This window comes from Nestor notabilis, unplaced genomic scaffold (genome assembly GCF_000696875.1).
Source record: "Nestor notabilis isolate BGI_N333 unplaced genomic scaffold, ASM69687v1 scaffold11860, whole genome shotgun sequence".
NCBI classification, from domain to species: Eukaryota; Metazoa; Chordata; class Aves; order Psittaciformes; family Psittacidae; genus Nestor; species Nestor notabilis.
Genome location: NW_009910695.1, coordinates 80,358 through 96,612, shown reverse-complemented (window position 1 = coordinate 96,612; position 16,255 = coordinate 80,358). Strand labels below are relative to the sequence as shown.

Sequence of the window (16,255 nt, the reverse complement as noted above, 5' to 3'; positions counted from 1 at the left end):
ACCGCCTTCACCTCCAGTGCCCGTTTGTCTTGGAAGCTTGAAAAGGGTCCTCTGTGTCGCTTTGTGTTTCGCCTCGCTCCGTTGAGAGCTGGCTGTAGGGCGAGGGGCAGAGCCTCATGGAGTGTGAGGGAAGGTGGTTAAGTGAACAGAGGTCTTGAGCGTTGTGGCGCCAGCTGGGAGAGGGCAGGGATTGCAAAGGCGCAGGGTCTCCGGTTTATTGTCCCACTCTGTGGGAAAGCGGAGTGCAAACTGCTCTTCTGAGGTAGCTAGAGCTTGCAAGTGTGCCCTTACACTGTTAAACTTACTTAGGTTGACCAAGAATGGCTAGCAGCGGTGACTGGTTCCAGGGTGCTAAAGTTGCCACCGCACACAAGAAGACTTCGCCAGCTTGGGCTCCTGCGCAGCCGCTTTCAGTGAATCTTTCTCAGGCTGGAACTGAAAGGCCGAAACTTCCACCTTCTGAGAGGCACAGTACACCAGAGGTGACACAAAATCCAGGTATAGTTTTCAGTTTATGCCCTGAGATTAGCTGTTAAAATACACTATTAATGTGTGTGAAAATAACTTCTCGAACAGTTGCAATCCTCTGCAGCTTTTTCTTGTCACTGTTCTTTCTTCAGCGATTTCTTAAGCATCTGCTTGACTTTGCCCCTCTCCTTCCTATGTCTTCGTTTCATACTGGAAGTTAGAGATTAGTTGTAGGGTGGGTTATATATAGCCTGCAGCGTTTCATAATTATAAATTCCAATTTATACATTAAAAGTGCAGTAGAGGTTACCAGAATACAGGATAAGTGCTACTGCATGAATTTTCATAGAGAGTGTTGCAGAAAGTTTTAAGTCCAGGGGTCCCAGGATGTATTTTGAATTTTACCTCTTCAGGTAGTTGCATTGAGGTAAAGGCACCTATGTATGAGAGTGAGAGATACCAATTTATTTTAGTTCTTTCAAGGTGAGAGATACTCGTGCCTCAGTATATGGGAACCATGAAGATGAAGATTCCATTCCTCCTAGAGTTGATAGGTGGAAAAAGATTTCTGTTCTTTTGGTTTTTTGGGTTTTTTTGGGATTTTTTTTAAGTCTAAAAGAACACACTGATTCTTCACGGAAGTAGGTGCTGCAGGAGATGTTAATCGGTTACTCTATAGGCCTCCAAGTCAAAAAATAGCTGCCCAGATACACTGTGCTCCTTGGAAGGGTTTATCTTTCCAATGAAACCCACAAGTGTGGGTTTAATTGGGACTACTCAGAATTTAAAGAAGTCTCCGTTCAGCCTGGAGAAGTGGAGGCTCAGGGGCAACCTTATCAGAGTCTTCCAATACCTAAACGGGGTGTACAAGAAGCCTGGAGAGGGACTTCTTACAAGGGCATGTAGTGACAGGACTAAGGGGGAATGGCTTTAGACTGACAGAGGGGTGATTTATATTAGCTATTAAGAGAAAATTCTTCCCTGTGAGGGTGCTGAGGCCCTGGCACAGGTTGCCCAGAGAAGCTGTGACTGCCCCATCCCTGGCAGTGTTCAAGGCCAGGTTGGACACAGGGGCTTGGAGCAACCTGCTCTAGTGGAAGGTGTCCCTGCCTGTGGCAGGGGGTTGGAACTGGTTGAACTGTAAGGTCCTTTCCAACCCAAACCATTCTGTGATTCATTCTGTGTTTCTATGACTTGGCTAACTTGCTTCACTTTGCTTTCTGAAGTCTGTAAGTGCTTTCTGCTGGGACAGATGAAATACCCACCCACTATCCTGGATCCAGGTGGGGTTACTTTTGGTTATGGGGAGGACTTGCAGGACCAGGGTGTGTGTGCAGTGCACCTGTGCTTATGTTTTGTCCTGGCCACCTTAGCCAGAGCTGCTGACTCTGTATTCACCAGTTGTTTGTGGGTGGGTTTCTTTTTCTTTGAAAGAGTTACCTGCTTTTTGAGTTACGTGTATGGTTGCTAAAACTTTCATTGTGTCTTGCTGCTTCATAGTTCTGTGTGGAAAACCACAAGCTCTGTTGTTCTGAATCTGCCATCAGCAACTTTCATTTGATCACAGGTTTGGAAGGGAGGGGAGGGGACATACATTTTGTATTTACCTGTGATACCTGTCTACATTGAGAGGTTAATGGATTTAGTACTTACTGTAAAAGCTTTGATATTTTTAAAAGAGAAGTTACGCACCATTTCGGAATTGCTAGTATTGTTAGTATAGGATTCAGTGCTGCTGTAGAGGAAATGTTTTTGCTTTTTGTTTTTCTAAAAATCTATAAAGCATTGATTGTAAACAGATTTAACTGTTAAAGAGTTTTTTTCACTTCTTTTCTTAATTTGATTTCAGACCCTTTCCTTCGGAAAGCGGCCCATGCATGCCCATTACCAGCACTTCCTGAGAAGAAAGATCTAGAGCAGTTTACTGCAAAATATGAAGAGGGAAAAATGCACCCTGTATCTGCCTTGCACGAGTTTGCACGTATGCACAATGTACAGCTGGAATTGAAAGAAACTGGTGTGGCAGGTAAATACTTCCTCTTTTCTTAAATAAAATAATATTTGCTCATCCTTGAGATTATCTAAATTTCTGCAGATAGTATTAATGGCACTAATACAGATGAATTTTTTTACTGTTGGCTGAACTACTCTCCGCGTATATTGCTTTTTGGAGGCCCTTTCATTGTCTAGAGAGCTATGTCTCATCATTAATTACTACAGAATTTGATCAGATGAATCGTATAAAATTATGACTGCTACCAGAGCTTTGCGAAAATGCTTAAAGTGAAATCTGCTGAAATTCATGTGGAGGTGAAAGGTTTGAGTTGTATCTTGCTAAAATTGTTTTTTTTTCTCTTGCAAGCACATAAAGCTATGGATGCAAGTACTGTAAAATCATTTCACCAATTGTGTCTCTTTTCTTTCTCCTTTAAAGGCAGTATCATAAGGCCTTATTTTGCCTTTTGTGCTGTGGTAGATGGTGTTTGCTACAAGACTGGGCTGGGAAATACCAAGAAGGAAGCTAAACGAAATGCTGCTAAACTGGCTCTTGATGAGCTACTTAACTCTGAGTATCCCAGGGCAAAGGTTTTTGAAAAGTCAGGTAAATGTTCTAACAACACCTAATTAGAATTTAAAAGCTTGTCTTAAAGGTTTGCTGTGCAAAATCTCTCTAGCTTTATTAAATGATTTTGTATCGGGGCCTCTGCCAACATTCTTGAATCCTTTGGGCAGAACTATTTGTGATAATGGTTCTGAAACTTGTTTTTTCCGTTGTCTTTTGTGTATTGGGAATTCCATCAGTTTGTATTGCAGGGTGGAGAATACTGAAGGAATTGATTTGTTGCTGCTGTAGTTGATTCACTACTTACTAGGTAACAACAGTATGAAGTTAATCCTAAGTGGTTTGGGATTTTTATGATTAAAAGGCTTTCACACTGAGTTACTACTATCAAAAAAATTCAATTTTATAACTGAATAACATTTAGTTTATTTAAAAGTTGTTGCCTAAATACGCTTACAAGTACTTCAAAATTAGAAAAGAAAATTCTTAAGACGGTTAGAAACTTTAATTTGCTGGAAATAGTGCGAGATGCATGTTTTGGAATTTGTAATGTCCATCCCTGTTTGAAATTTTGTTGAATTCTTAGATCCTCCCTGTACTCCTGATTTATTATAACAAATAGTAAAAACATAAGGTGTTTAGGTGTTCTGGGCCTTTATTTGTTCATATCCATCCTGATAATCTTTAGAGTGTTTTGATAGTAGTGCTTTTAGCATGTGGTTAGATTTATAATTTGACAGGTGGTTGATCACGTCTGTTCCTCCTCCCCGCAAATACGTGTCTTGCTGGTTTTTATTGATTTTTTTAGAAAGAGGACCACTTGTATACGAACAACTTTCGCAAACAGTCGAGGAAGTGTTTAACAGTCTGACTGCCAAGCATCCCGAATACCAAAATTGTGGCAGTTCACTAGCTGCCTTCATCGTTGTAAAAGGCAAGTCTGTTTTGTGAGTATTGGTGAGTGGAAAGCCTAGGCTGTTTGTGTTCCCAGGGAGCCTTGAGGCACGCATTTCTGATCTGGTGAATGCAAAGTGAAGGGTAGATAAGATATCCTTCTTTGACATACTGTACTTCGATGGTTCTGTCACATGTGTGACTGCTATGGCCATGCAAATATTCAAGACCTACATAAACATTTTCTGGTGCTGTCTCAAGGAGGAATAGGGCTGTATGGACCAGTACAGGCCAGGGCAGGTGGATACACCTTGAAGGAAGCTGCAGTCTATGGGGAATCCACACAGGAGTAGGTTTCTAGCAGGAGCTGTGGTCCATGGACAGTAGCCCACACCAGACTAGGTTTTCTAGCAGCACCTGTGACCCCGTGGGGGACCTGCAATGGAGCAGTGTGTTCCTGAGGGCTGCACACCTTGGAAAGGACCCATGCTGGACCCAGTTCCTGGAGAACTGCAGGTGGTGGGAAGGACCCAGGCTGGAGTGCTTAATGAAGGGTTGTATCCTGTGGGAGGGACCCTGTGCTGGATCAGGGAAGGAGCATGGGGTGGAAGGATTAACAGAGGCAAAGTTTTAGGAATTGATGCTTCGCCATACCCCTGTACCACTCGGGTGGGAAGGAGGGGAGGTAGAAGAGTCAGGAGTGAAGTTGAGCCTGGGAGGAAGGGGAAGTAGGGGGAAGGTGGTTTTAGTTTTTGTTTTGTTTCTTGCTGTCCTACTCTAATTGTCAATAAAGTGAAGTGTATTTTGCACATGATGGTAAATGGTAAGCAACCCCTCTGTTCTTATTTTGACCTACGAGCTTCTTCATTTAGTTTTTTGTAGAATCAGAACCATTTAGGTTGGAAAAGACCTTTAAGATGGAGTCCAACCTGCTGGGGGACAGAGGGCGTGAGAGAGCAGCTTGGTGGGCATGTGCTAACCAGACAAGGTTAAATGACCACAGTTGGATTTTGCTAGATGGGCACCATGAAGTTGCAGCTCTGGCGACAGGAGAATGTAATTACAGTCGAGGCCTTCAAGTTGGTGGAAGAGTGCTGCATGACAGCCATGCCATTGTTACTGCAAGACGCTCCCTACTAAGGTGAGAATGTTTGTATGAATTGCTACCAGTTTTACTTTTGCAAATGTGAATAAATAAATGCACTTGCATTTTACAGTAAGTGTGTTCTGGGTTATTTTCAAATCCCATGAATTAAATGTGAATGTCCAGGTATTTGTAAGCAAAATAGTGTTTTCCAGATTTATTGCTACTCGATACTTTCTTTAGTAACTTAACTCTTTCTTTTAGATACTTTTATAGACATCTTCTGCTGTTCTATAATGAAAATCCAGTGAGGAGAAAGGAATCCATATTTTGCACAGCACCAGGCTCAAAGCTGCTTAGCCTCAAGCAAAATACAACTGTCATTCTCTACATGAATCAGCTTCCGAAAGGAACTGCTCAGTTAAAATCACACATGTAAGTACCTTCGTGTTTTCGGAGATGTAGTGGACAATTGTCCTGGGTTCAGCTACAGCAGTCATTTTGTCTCCTTCTTAGTAGCTGGTGCAGTGCTGTGTTTTTGACTTTCAGTCTGGGAACAATGCTGATAACACCGATGTTTTTAGTTGTTGCTCAGTAATGTTTACTCTGACCAAGGACTTTCTCAGTCTCATGCTTTGCCAGAGAGGAGGGGAAGCCAGGAGGAAGCAGAGACAGGACACCTGACCCAAACTGGCCAAAGGGGTATTCCATACCACAGCACGTCATGCCCAGTATATAAACTGGGGGGAGTTACCCGGAGGCGCAGATCGCTGCTCGGGTCGGGCTGGGTATCGGTCGGCGGGTGGTGAGCGGTTGGGTCCTTTTCCCTTGTTATTCCTCTTATCATTATTACTGGTAGCAGTAGTGGTTTGTATTATACCTTAGTTACTGGAGTGCTGTTATCTCAACTCGTGGGGGTTACATTCCTTCGATTCTCCTCCCCATCCCTCCGGGAGCGGGGGGAGGAAGGAAAAGGGGGGGAGTGAGCGAGCGGCTGCGTGGTTCCAAGTTGCCGGCTGGGCTTGAACCACGACAACAATTAATTTGATTACATTGCGAGTGTGGAAAATACGCATTGTTACGTGTTTCTGAGATTGGGGAGGACTATTCTGTTGTTTTGTTGTTTTTTTTTTTTTTCTCATTATTTGGAAGCATTAATGTACAGGGTGGTAGTGATAAGCGTCTGAGATGCAGCTCAACGTTTTAGTACAAAAAACTTCTACATGGCTGTTTGCTTGAGGGCGTTGCTTTTTTATTATAGATTCCTGTTTAGCTGTTAACCCTCTCCCAAGATACTATTAAAATACTAGTAAAACATTAATTCAACCATGGAGCCAGTGGAGGTGGTGACTTAATGTCATCTTTTCCACCACAGGACTACAGTATAAAAAGCTTTGAATTGAAACAGTAGGCTCCCAGTCTGCTTTGTAGAAAAAATGTAAAGAGAGAAACTTGATGCAACTAATATACTCCTATGCTTATCTTTACACATATAGATTTAGTTATATGTATTAAAGTTGGTGGGTTTTTTTGGTTTGGTTGTTTTGGTTTGTTGTTTTTTTTTTGTAGTTTTGACATGTACAGCAGCACTCACTGGTCTACCTAGTTATTACAAACGTTATTTTGTGTCTCTTACAGAGGTACTGGGGAATAATGTCCCTGAAAGTCATACAATCATAGCTTTTTTTATATGTACAAAACGGGTAGCTGCTTTCATACTGTCTTTGGTGTGTTAGAAAGGCAGACTTGTGAACTGGAAGTTACAGCCAGTTCACTGTAAGTTGTGCTGACTGGAAATCAGCGTTGAGAAGGTTTTTGATTTACTTTCAGTGTCATAGCCTGCTTTTACAAGGAAGCAGTTCATAAGACTAGATGCAGTTTGTAATTCAGCACTTTTTCTTTCTCTTGATTTCTCTCCGTTCTGGTCTGTGCTCTCTTGAGACAAACTCTGGGGAGTATTTTCTTCTAGTACAGCAGATTAGCTCATGTACAGCGTTATTTAAAGACAGTTCTTAGAAGGAAGCTACTCATAAGTAATCCATTGAGTAGAAAAATGTGGCCACATATTAAGGTGTGGTACTATGTAACTTAAGCCAAAATTAACTGGTTGCTTTATAATAATGTAATCAAAAGCATCTTTGATCATTTCATTAAAAGTTAGGATAAAATTGGGTAGAGTCTGCACAAAACTTAAGGCTTTGTCTTTTTGTCTCTTTTTATTTAAAGGGAAAGACTATGTTAGGCTTGGGAACAACCGTTGTTTTATTTCCCTAGTGAATGTGTTGCATCTCCTTGTTTAACATACTTTGAGGAATGGCAGTGTAAGTTATGTTTTAAAGGAGATAAACAACCTTATGGCTGCTTTTTCCCCGAGATGAGCAGTCTCCAAGTAACTTCTGTCATAGTGTAAGTAGACACAAAACAATAGCTTTTTTGCAGCCTATGCTCATCTTTTTTAATGTTTGCACAGCCAATGGCCAAGATCAGGTTGAATCACTATTCATTAAATAGTGATTTGGGTAGTCTTGTCACTTGAGCAGCTGAATGTGTCTTTTCTAATATTTACAAATATTGAACATAATGTAAAGCCCAGATCTAGTGATAATTGTTTTGAGAAATAGTATTAGGTACCACTTTACAATAATTTCTGAATATTTTCTCACTGAAACTCATTTTCTTGTCTTACTGTAGATGTCTCAACCCACAATCTATGTCTGCTTACGAAACTAGTGAAGAACTGAGCCTCCATGTTGTTATAGGAGGCAAGATATACCTAACTGTTTGTTGGCCACCTGAAACTGTCACAGCACGCAGTATGTCAGCTAGTGACAAATTAACAAAATGGGAAGTGGTTGGTGTTCAGGGAGCATTGCTGAGTCACTTCATTGAACCGGTATATATCCACAGTATTCTTGTTGGTAAGCTTAATTCAAATTTCAGTGGACTTTTTGTATGTTTCATGTTCCAGTTTGATTACATTTTATAAAACAGGAACTAAACCAAGATGGTTCTTTTAAAAATTACAGTGCTTTTCTGAAAAGATACTAAGTGTGTTTATTTTTTTTAACTCATCTTTGAAATGCCCTAATGTAAAAGTCAGTCAGGCTTGCTCTTGTGTCACTGTGGGTTTGGTTTGGCTTGCTGGATTGCCCTTTGTTTTTCCATTCATAGAAAGAAATTCGGCAGTATTTTATAACAAATCAAATTTTAGATATTAAGAAAATAACATGTGAAAATATGTTAACTGTTCAGCCAGATATGGTGACTTTAAGGTGACAGTGTTCTGCAAACAGAATATTGGAACTGATTTTTCCAAAGGTTATTTTTACGGAGAAGAATGAATATAATGTAAACAAAAAACACAGGGGGAAAAAAACCCCAAAACCAAAAAAAACAACCATAAAACCCCCAAACCAACCAAATACATGCATATTTGGGTTGTTTATTTGATGTACTTCCATGACTGATCTTGTTTTGTTTAACAGGAAATGGAAATTGCAAGGATACAAGAGGTCTTAAATTAGCTATACGACAGCGTGTTGATGATGCTTTTACTTTAAAGCTTCCCATGCCTTACGTGGTCAACAGATCTCATACTTACTTGGTGAATGCCGCACACCCAATTCAAACAAACGTTAAACAGATGTCTCTTAGCTTGAATTGGTCATTGTCAGATCTATCACTGGAGGTTGTGGATGGTTTAGATGGAAGAACCACTGAAAGGTTAGAATTTTTCTTTGGTATTTTGGAAGTAATGGTTAGCCTTATTGTTTTGTGCCAGTTCATTGGAGTATTCCTTTTTCTAAGCTATGCATGGAGGCCCCAGTATTAGCCAAATGAGAGAGGTTCTGTCTTGTGTTAAGTGAATGCAGCCTAAGATTATAAACCATTTTATAGATCTTGTAACTTTACAGTGAGATACCAAGATAGAAAATTATGTAGTTTTTTGAATTGAGGTATCTTTATTCCATTGTCTGTGGTAGTGAATGTTTTAGTTTTCATAGTATGTAAAACCAGTTGGCATCGTAGTTCAGATAAATTCTAGTATAAAAATGTTCTTTTGTTGGATTGTTCAAATTCTCACAGCCTCTGGTTTGCGTTACTGAAAGTGGAAGTAGAACCATATGATTGTGTTCACAAAACATTAGAGGGTAAAAAAAGCTTGTAATGATCAAAGCAACATAATGGTGATGTATTTGTTACTGAGTTGTTTGTTTGGTTTGGTGTTGTTTTGGTTTGGTTTTTTTTTTGTTTGTTTTTTTTCCCTCACTGTAGTTCACCCTTCAAAAGTGGCACTTACATGGCAAGTCGTCTTTGCAAGGCAGCAATGCTTAGACGTTTCAGATTGCTTGCAAAGGAAGCAAAACGATATGATTTGCTTCAAGTTGCAACGTACCATGAAGCTAAGGTAAGCTGGTATAGGGTTGGGGGAAAATTTTTGTATGGAGCCTCTCAATGGCTATTTTCAAAGCTAGTTTTGTAGCCAAGGGCAACTTTATGTTTTGTTGAAGACTTCACCTGAACAACTGGATCCCCTTCATTTCCTCTGATCTTTGCCTGAGAATGTCTCCAGTTGCTGGTTTGAAGTAAAATTAATCTAGTTTTTCAAGAATTAGTATTGAAACATTCTCTGTGAAAATCTGCCATGTTTTGTCTCGGCATATGGAGGTTGCTGGCCATTTTCCCCACATAAAATGTTTTCATATTTAGAGTTTGGGAGATTTTTGTTCGTTAGCTTATTTTCAATCTTATTCTCTATTATTTCATATGTACATAGATTTTTTTTTTTTATACCATAGTGTAGTCTTGTGGGAGGATTCCTACGTCATAGAGGAATAGAAAAGTAGGAATTAGTTCATCAGAAGACAGCATTAGGTCCCAGGCTTTTCTTTGTGGTATAAAACCACAGAGATATTACTTAAAGCAGCTACTGTGATTCTTGATTGCTGATAACACTTCATTCACTTCTGTCCCCAGTTGGAAGTATGTAAGCTCATCTTACCTCTCTGTACTCTTGCAGGTTTTTCCTCTCCTTGGTTCAATAATTGCTTTTTATTTCCAGAATTTTTGTGTGAAACTTAAGACTTTTATAAAGTGCATAATTTTTTTTATTACTGTTTTTTTTTCCACCTGTCAGAACACCCAAGACCTGAATTTTTAAATGATTAAAAAACTCCTTCAGAATAGGATGCCTTGCTAATTGACTGTTCATCTGTTTGCGTTGAATGCAGAGTGTGTTGAATGCAGATTTGCGTTGAATGAGAGTGAATGTTTATTTCCTGTGTAAAGATTATTACTGGAACTGACAAGATACTGGAAGAAATTGTGTTTAACAGAACAATTCTCTTCCCAGTAAATGGCCAAACATATAAAAAGATAATGTTTTTAGAGTCTGTAATACTTTCTCTGACCGTCAGCGAATGAGGGAACTGTAAGATTTGTAGGTATTGTCTTCCTCAAGGTTTGTGCTTGTGTGCATTGTATGCTGGTCACAAAGAACACAGATCTCTGTAACCATCATTCTTCTAATATCTTCTTTCTTATTAAATATTTCCGGTGTTTTTTGTGATTTTTTGTTTTGGTTTGGTTTTTGTTTGTTGTGGTTTTTTGTTTGTTTTTTTTTTTTAGACTGAATCTGAAACGTACCAAGAAGCTAAAAACTTGCTGCAAAGCTACTTACAGCAACATAGTTATGGATCCTGGATTGTGAAGTCTCCACATATCGAGCAGTTCAGTGACTGATACTTAACTGTAGGGTTTGTATTTGCAGCAAGAAAATCATTTCAGAGCTGCTTTTTGTCAACTTAAATACTATTATTAAACCGTCTGTAACAGTTCAGTCGCTTCCAAAAGCTGTCTCATAGGTAGGAGTATCTAACAGCTTTGCAAATCAGATTTGGTTTGCCCCCCAGTGCCACCTCATTTCTGCTCACCCCGCCTCTCCTCCGTACCCTGTGGACCTCTTAAAATGACTCAACATGATTTTTTTCCTGTTAGTTTCAGGGTTGCTGCGTATTGATTTCTTCTTTTTCCCTGCCTTTTCCATACGATACCAATGTGAGCAGCTGTTAAGTTACATAGTGTTTTCATACATCAGTAGTAGTATAGTGTTGTAGTCATGTTTCAGCTTGTTATTCTAAGAGGTTTCTAAAATAAAACTGCCTTCTGGTATGGTGTGTAGTTCTTGTTGTTGTTTTGATCTGATTTTTCTAACTAGGATGTGGAGTCTTTAGTGGAGATGATCTTAAACGAAGTGCAAGTTGTTGAAACTCGCTGACTTTACTGCTTGGTCCTTGACGTTTTTTCTTTTGTATTGCTATTTTGTTTTCTGTTACTATCTTCTAACTTGGTGGTGCGTGGTGTTTTTTTGTTGCATTTTGTTGTACATGTGCCACATAGTATTTGGTCCCTGTAATGTTTCCTGTGTAAGAATGCTCCAGAATGGCTGGAGCATAGCATTGCCTTTTTTTCAGGGATATAAAAACGTCAATAAATTTCTTTGACAATGTGTTAGCTGTATATGTATGTGTCATGAGTGACATACATGTTAAATCTGACATACCATGTAACATACCTGCAGCATGCCACATATGTTAGTGCTTTATATACTTCTGGAGCATTTTTCTGTATGGCCTTGGACTTCTTCTGAGACACTGTCGCCAAGGTGTTTTCTGTAGTTAAGCTAGAAGCCTGAAATATGCACAAGTAACTCTGCTTTTTTTTTGTGAACTTCATCCATTTTATTAATTGATCAGCCAACCACAACATCTATTAAACTTGGGTTTCTTCTTAGGAGGAGAGAGGTTCCATTGTTAAACCGTATCCTTGAGGCGTGAGTTGATGACAACAGTATGGATCCAGTGCTTGTTATATGGGTTGTTCTTTGTTTAAGTAACAGCATGTGCAGAATGCACTGAGCTCATAAACATAAGCACATATGTGTTCCAGCCAGGTTTTTCCTCAGCTACTTCAGTTATTCCAAAATGCGTGATTCTACAAGCTTGAGAGAAGCAAGAGTGCTGTGGTTCCAGTAATGATGCTGAAGGTGTATTACTGACAACAGGTACATGCATGTCATACATATGTACATAAAAACGTGGCTGGCTGCACAGACTGAAGGCAGGCATGTGAACATGAATAGCACCAGCAGCCTCCACTTGAGAGCTTGGCCTCTCCCCTCTCTGCTTGAGAAGCATGGAGGTCCACGGTGGAAGTATAAATACACAGGCAGCTATAGGAGTGTGTGCATGTGCATATTCTCTCTCTATAGACATGCCTGCTGTACCTATGTACATGTCACATTATGTCATGTGTCAGATGTCACACAAGTGTCAGATGCATAATATGTATGCTAATGTCATATGTCACACATCATGTAACATGTCACAGTGTCACATACATATCCCATAGGTGTTACAAACTACGTGTGTGTTGTGTGGCATGTGTCATGGTGGGGCACATGTCACAATTTCATATTAAAGCTGTGGGCTCAAGCAGGAGAAGATACCTCAGAAAATGCATTATTGTAAGAGGTTCTGCTGAGGATTTTTAGGAGTTGCAGGAAAAGGTATGTACAGTAAAATTTACCTTGCTATGCATTTCAGAAGCTTTCAGTACAATACCCTTTTTCTCTGGATTTATTCTAAAGCGTGGGCAAATCCAGGAGCCAATCCTGCAGCTGCTATTTAAGTATATGTACCTACATGTAAATCTGACGGACAGGGAGAGTTTATTTGCTGTATGTAGAGTTTATATTTTTATCAGCTTTATCTTACCAGCTCAGAGGTTGCTATGTCTTTAAATTCTTTCGCACTTTGTTTAAAGGAGATATTTTTTCATTCTTCTTGCATGTTGCTTTTAAGTATTTATCAAATAAGGAAGCAATGTAATGAGAAGCATTATTCTATGAAGATTGGCAAGGTTGAAAGAATTTTTACAAACATTTCTTGCCTGTTTTCTCACCTTCTGTGTTACACTGTATTTAGGTATTACTGTTACTTCAGGCTGTCATTTGGAAAGCATCTGATTTGAGCTGAGGGTGGAGCTGCTCTGTTTGTGATGGGATGACTGACAGTATTTTGCTTTTCTGAGTCTTTGTGGGTGGGGACAGAGCACTCTTCACTGCAGGAAGAGAAGCAGAGTAACAGATACCAGCGCTGTAAGTATTTTCCCAGTTTTGGCAGAAAGCTATCATTAACACCTATTTTCTCTTTTCAGCATTCAAGAAAAGTGCTGGATTTTCCAGTGTTAGTCTGTTTTTAAGTATAACCTGAAATACTTCATAACACACCCACCAGCAAAACACATCAAAGACTAAATGATAGGCTGATAACTATTGTAGTTGGCTTACTTTGATCAGTTACAGGTTTGTATTGTTAGTATTGAGTGGTGGGGTTTGGATTGCAAAAGATAGTCCTCTTAGTTGTTTCTTTCTGCATAAAACTTACAATGTCACATGACAGACTCCATCTTCATTTGAAGTAAGCACACTTCTGGTTTCCACAAAAGGATTTTTGTGACTACTGAAGGCAGCATGTGGTCATATGGATTTATACAGTAATCATCAATGGGATGTCAGTTGTTGCTGGAAATGTTTCCCTAGCTCTGAAGATTTTTGAGAACTATATGATTCACCTACATAAACAAGAAGTATGTATCCTACAAAAAAGTACACCAAAAGCATGCGTAGCTAAAGAGAACAGCTCACAAAAGAAAGTTGGGGGCTTTGGGGTTTCTTTCTGGGGGAACCAATTTGGCTCTGTTACTTCTATACCTCACGCTGCATGCTAGCAGAAACTGGTTTGGGGTTGGTTGTTTGTTTGGTTTTTTTTTTTGTTGCTTTATAATGGTTATGTAAAGGTGTCTTGTTTTGAGTCTAGTACTGTACACTTGTGTATTGGTAAATGCCTTTTTTGGGAGGGGGTGTTTATTGTGTTTAAGAAAAAAAGTAAGTCACCAGTGAAAAAGACAGTATAGTTTAACAATGAAGACTCAAGACATGATTTTTATAAGTTACTGAAATTTATTAAATATAAGCTACAAGGAATTTTTGATAGTTTGTTTTGGTTTTGTTTTGTTTTAATAAATAGTTGTCTCTCAAGTTGATTGACAAAGTGAGAACCAGTTAGTTTTCCAAAGTATATTTTGAGCCCGTAGGGCTTACCAAAAGGATCAAATGTGATCTTAGAACAGACTGTCGTATCACCCAGGCTAAGAACATAGAGTGGTCCCAAAATGGGAAGCAAGCTAATAAGCCATAGGGCAAAATACATAAATTAGTCATAATTTAGTATTTAAATAAATAATGTAGCAGTAAAAATGGTTATCTGCTTATTTTATCATAGATCTCAGAAAGTTGCTCAGATCTTGGTGAAATGCAGGGAACTTCTTCTTGTCATTAGCTTCACAGATCTTGCATCCAGTTCCTTGGGGAATTAGGTCCTGCAATACACACATTTTTGTTGGTTGGTGATAGCTCTCTTGTCAGCTAGTTTTAGCAATAAAGCATCAACTTCTCTTTTCTTTTAAGAAAAAAGAACCCTTAATATTTCAGGGGATTGGCTTTTTTCAGTTGGCAAGTCTTAAGGGATGATATGATGTAGCGGCTGCTTATAAAAGAGACTTTTGTAAATGAAAGACTACAGTAAGCTAAACAAACTCTATGATAAATACTGCAGCAGAGGTAAATTTTTAAGTTTTATTTTGTTTGTTTGTGGGTTTTTTTTTGTTTTTTTTTTTTTGGTTTTTTTTTTTTTTTTTGACTAGGTAAAAAGGTTGCCTACCATAAGACCCTGGAGATTCTTCTGGATATTTCGAAGATTATCAACATCCTCATCGTCAATCTCATTTTCCAAGGTGCCCATTTCTGTCAGGTAACATTGCAAAGTTTGCCAGCTGCACTCCTAAAACAGTCAGAAAAATCGTTATATCTATATGTATATATATTGTTTCCTGAGGACAGTTGATTCAGTTTAAAAAAATCTCAATTGCCTGTTGTTTTTGTCGTTATATCGGGAATTAAGCTGTTGGTTTTCTGAAGCGTATAGTTCATCTGTTGCTCTTAATTTGTGTTGTAAGAAGTTACATGTTTTCTTAGTTCTATGGTATTTTATTGTAGCTTTTGAAAACTGAGGAGTCTTCCAGGACACTCAGAACATCTCTTGGGAACACGAAGCTGTAGTATTTGCTCATGAACCAAATTAGCAAATTGGTCTTGCTTGTCATGTGGAAATCATGTCTTAGCAAAAGTGTTTATAGTCAAAGCCTCTGTCAGTTTTGTAGTGGCCTTTTTAGAGCCATCTTCAGATAATGCACTTTGGTTGTTTTATCTAATGTCTGCATCCGATCTGGCTTTTGAATATGATAACTTTATGCATCACTCTTCCAGGCTATTTCATCACTTGGTGACAATAATACTAATCAGCGTCATGCATTTGCTCTTAAGCACTGGAGCTCTGAGATAGCAACATCTACATGTTGTCAGTGATGAGAAAAATGACTCAGATAAGGAAGTGGTTGCAGAATCTGGCTTTAAATCTTCACTGACACAAAATTACTGTGAAGTGAGAATTCTTCTGGATTTGAAACTTCTTTGTAGGTTCAAAGTAGTTAACAGCTAACTTCTGTAAGGATTTCTACTTCCCAGTGCTAAATAACCTGATGCTCTTTTTCATTGGTCTACTTGCACGCTTAATTAAACAGGAAAGGTACTACAGATCAGTAGCCTGCCCATGATGAATAGACTGTGGTAGAGCTGTACTTAGAACACAGTCTGCACTCTGGTGTGCAATTTTTTAGGAAGAAGCAACCACAATGATAGTATTCTTGTGGAACTAAGTCTTGGGTATTAACTAAATACCATAAACCATGAATATATAGCTAATACATCCAGAATGGCTTGGTAAAGTTTTGTTCCTGAAGACAATGAAGTAGAGCATATCTGAGTTTGATCTCTAATGGGACATAGAAGGCCTACAGTGTCTTAAACAGAACCTACTAGTAGCTCTGCATCTAGTCTAGATAAAACATGGGCACTAGAGCCTACTGTAAAGCTTATATAATGTTTAAATAGTTGGGAAAACATTTTTTCCTGTGAATTCAACCGTGTATTAAGCAGGATGAATAGGGGGGATTCATTTTATGTTACATGTTGTGCAGAGCAATGAGGTAATGTACATCAAACAATGTCTGAGAATAAAAATCAAAAGCAGAAGTGTCTCCAAGAAAACACACTCCCTACACTGTAT

At 39.0% G+C, this 16,255-nt stretch overlaps 1 protein-coding gene across 1 annotated transcript; it reads left to right on the top strand.

Moving 5' to 3' along the window:
* Positions 1–320: 320 nt before the first annotated feature.
* Positions 321–10,751, top strand: ADAD1 (adenosine deaminase domain containing 1 (testis-specific)). Its single transcript, XM_010011257.1, has 10 exons — positions 321–498; positions 2,318–2,494; positions 2,903–3,038; positions 3,772–3,965; positions 4,943–5,066; positions 5,274–5,444; positions 7,701–7,927; positions 8,495–8,732; positions 9,285–9,417; positions 10,638–10,751. Exons 1-10 carry the CDS (start codon positions 321–323, stop codon positions 10,749–10,751), a joined length of 1,692 nt encoding a protein of 563 aa, XP_010009559.1.
* Positions 10,752–16,255: the final 5,504 nt, after the last annotated feature.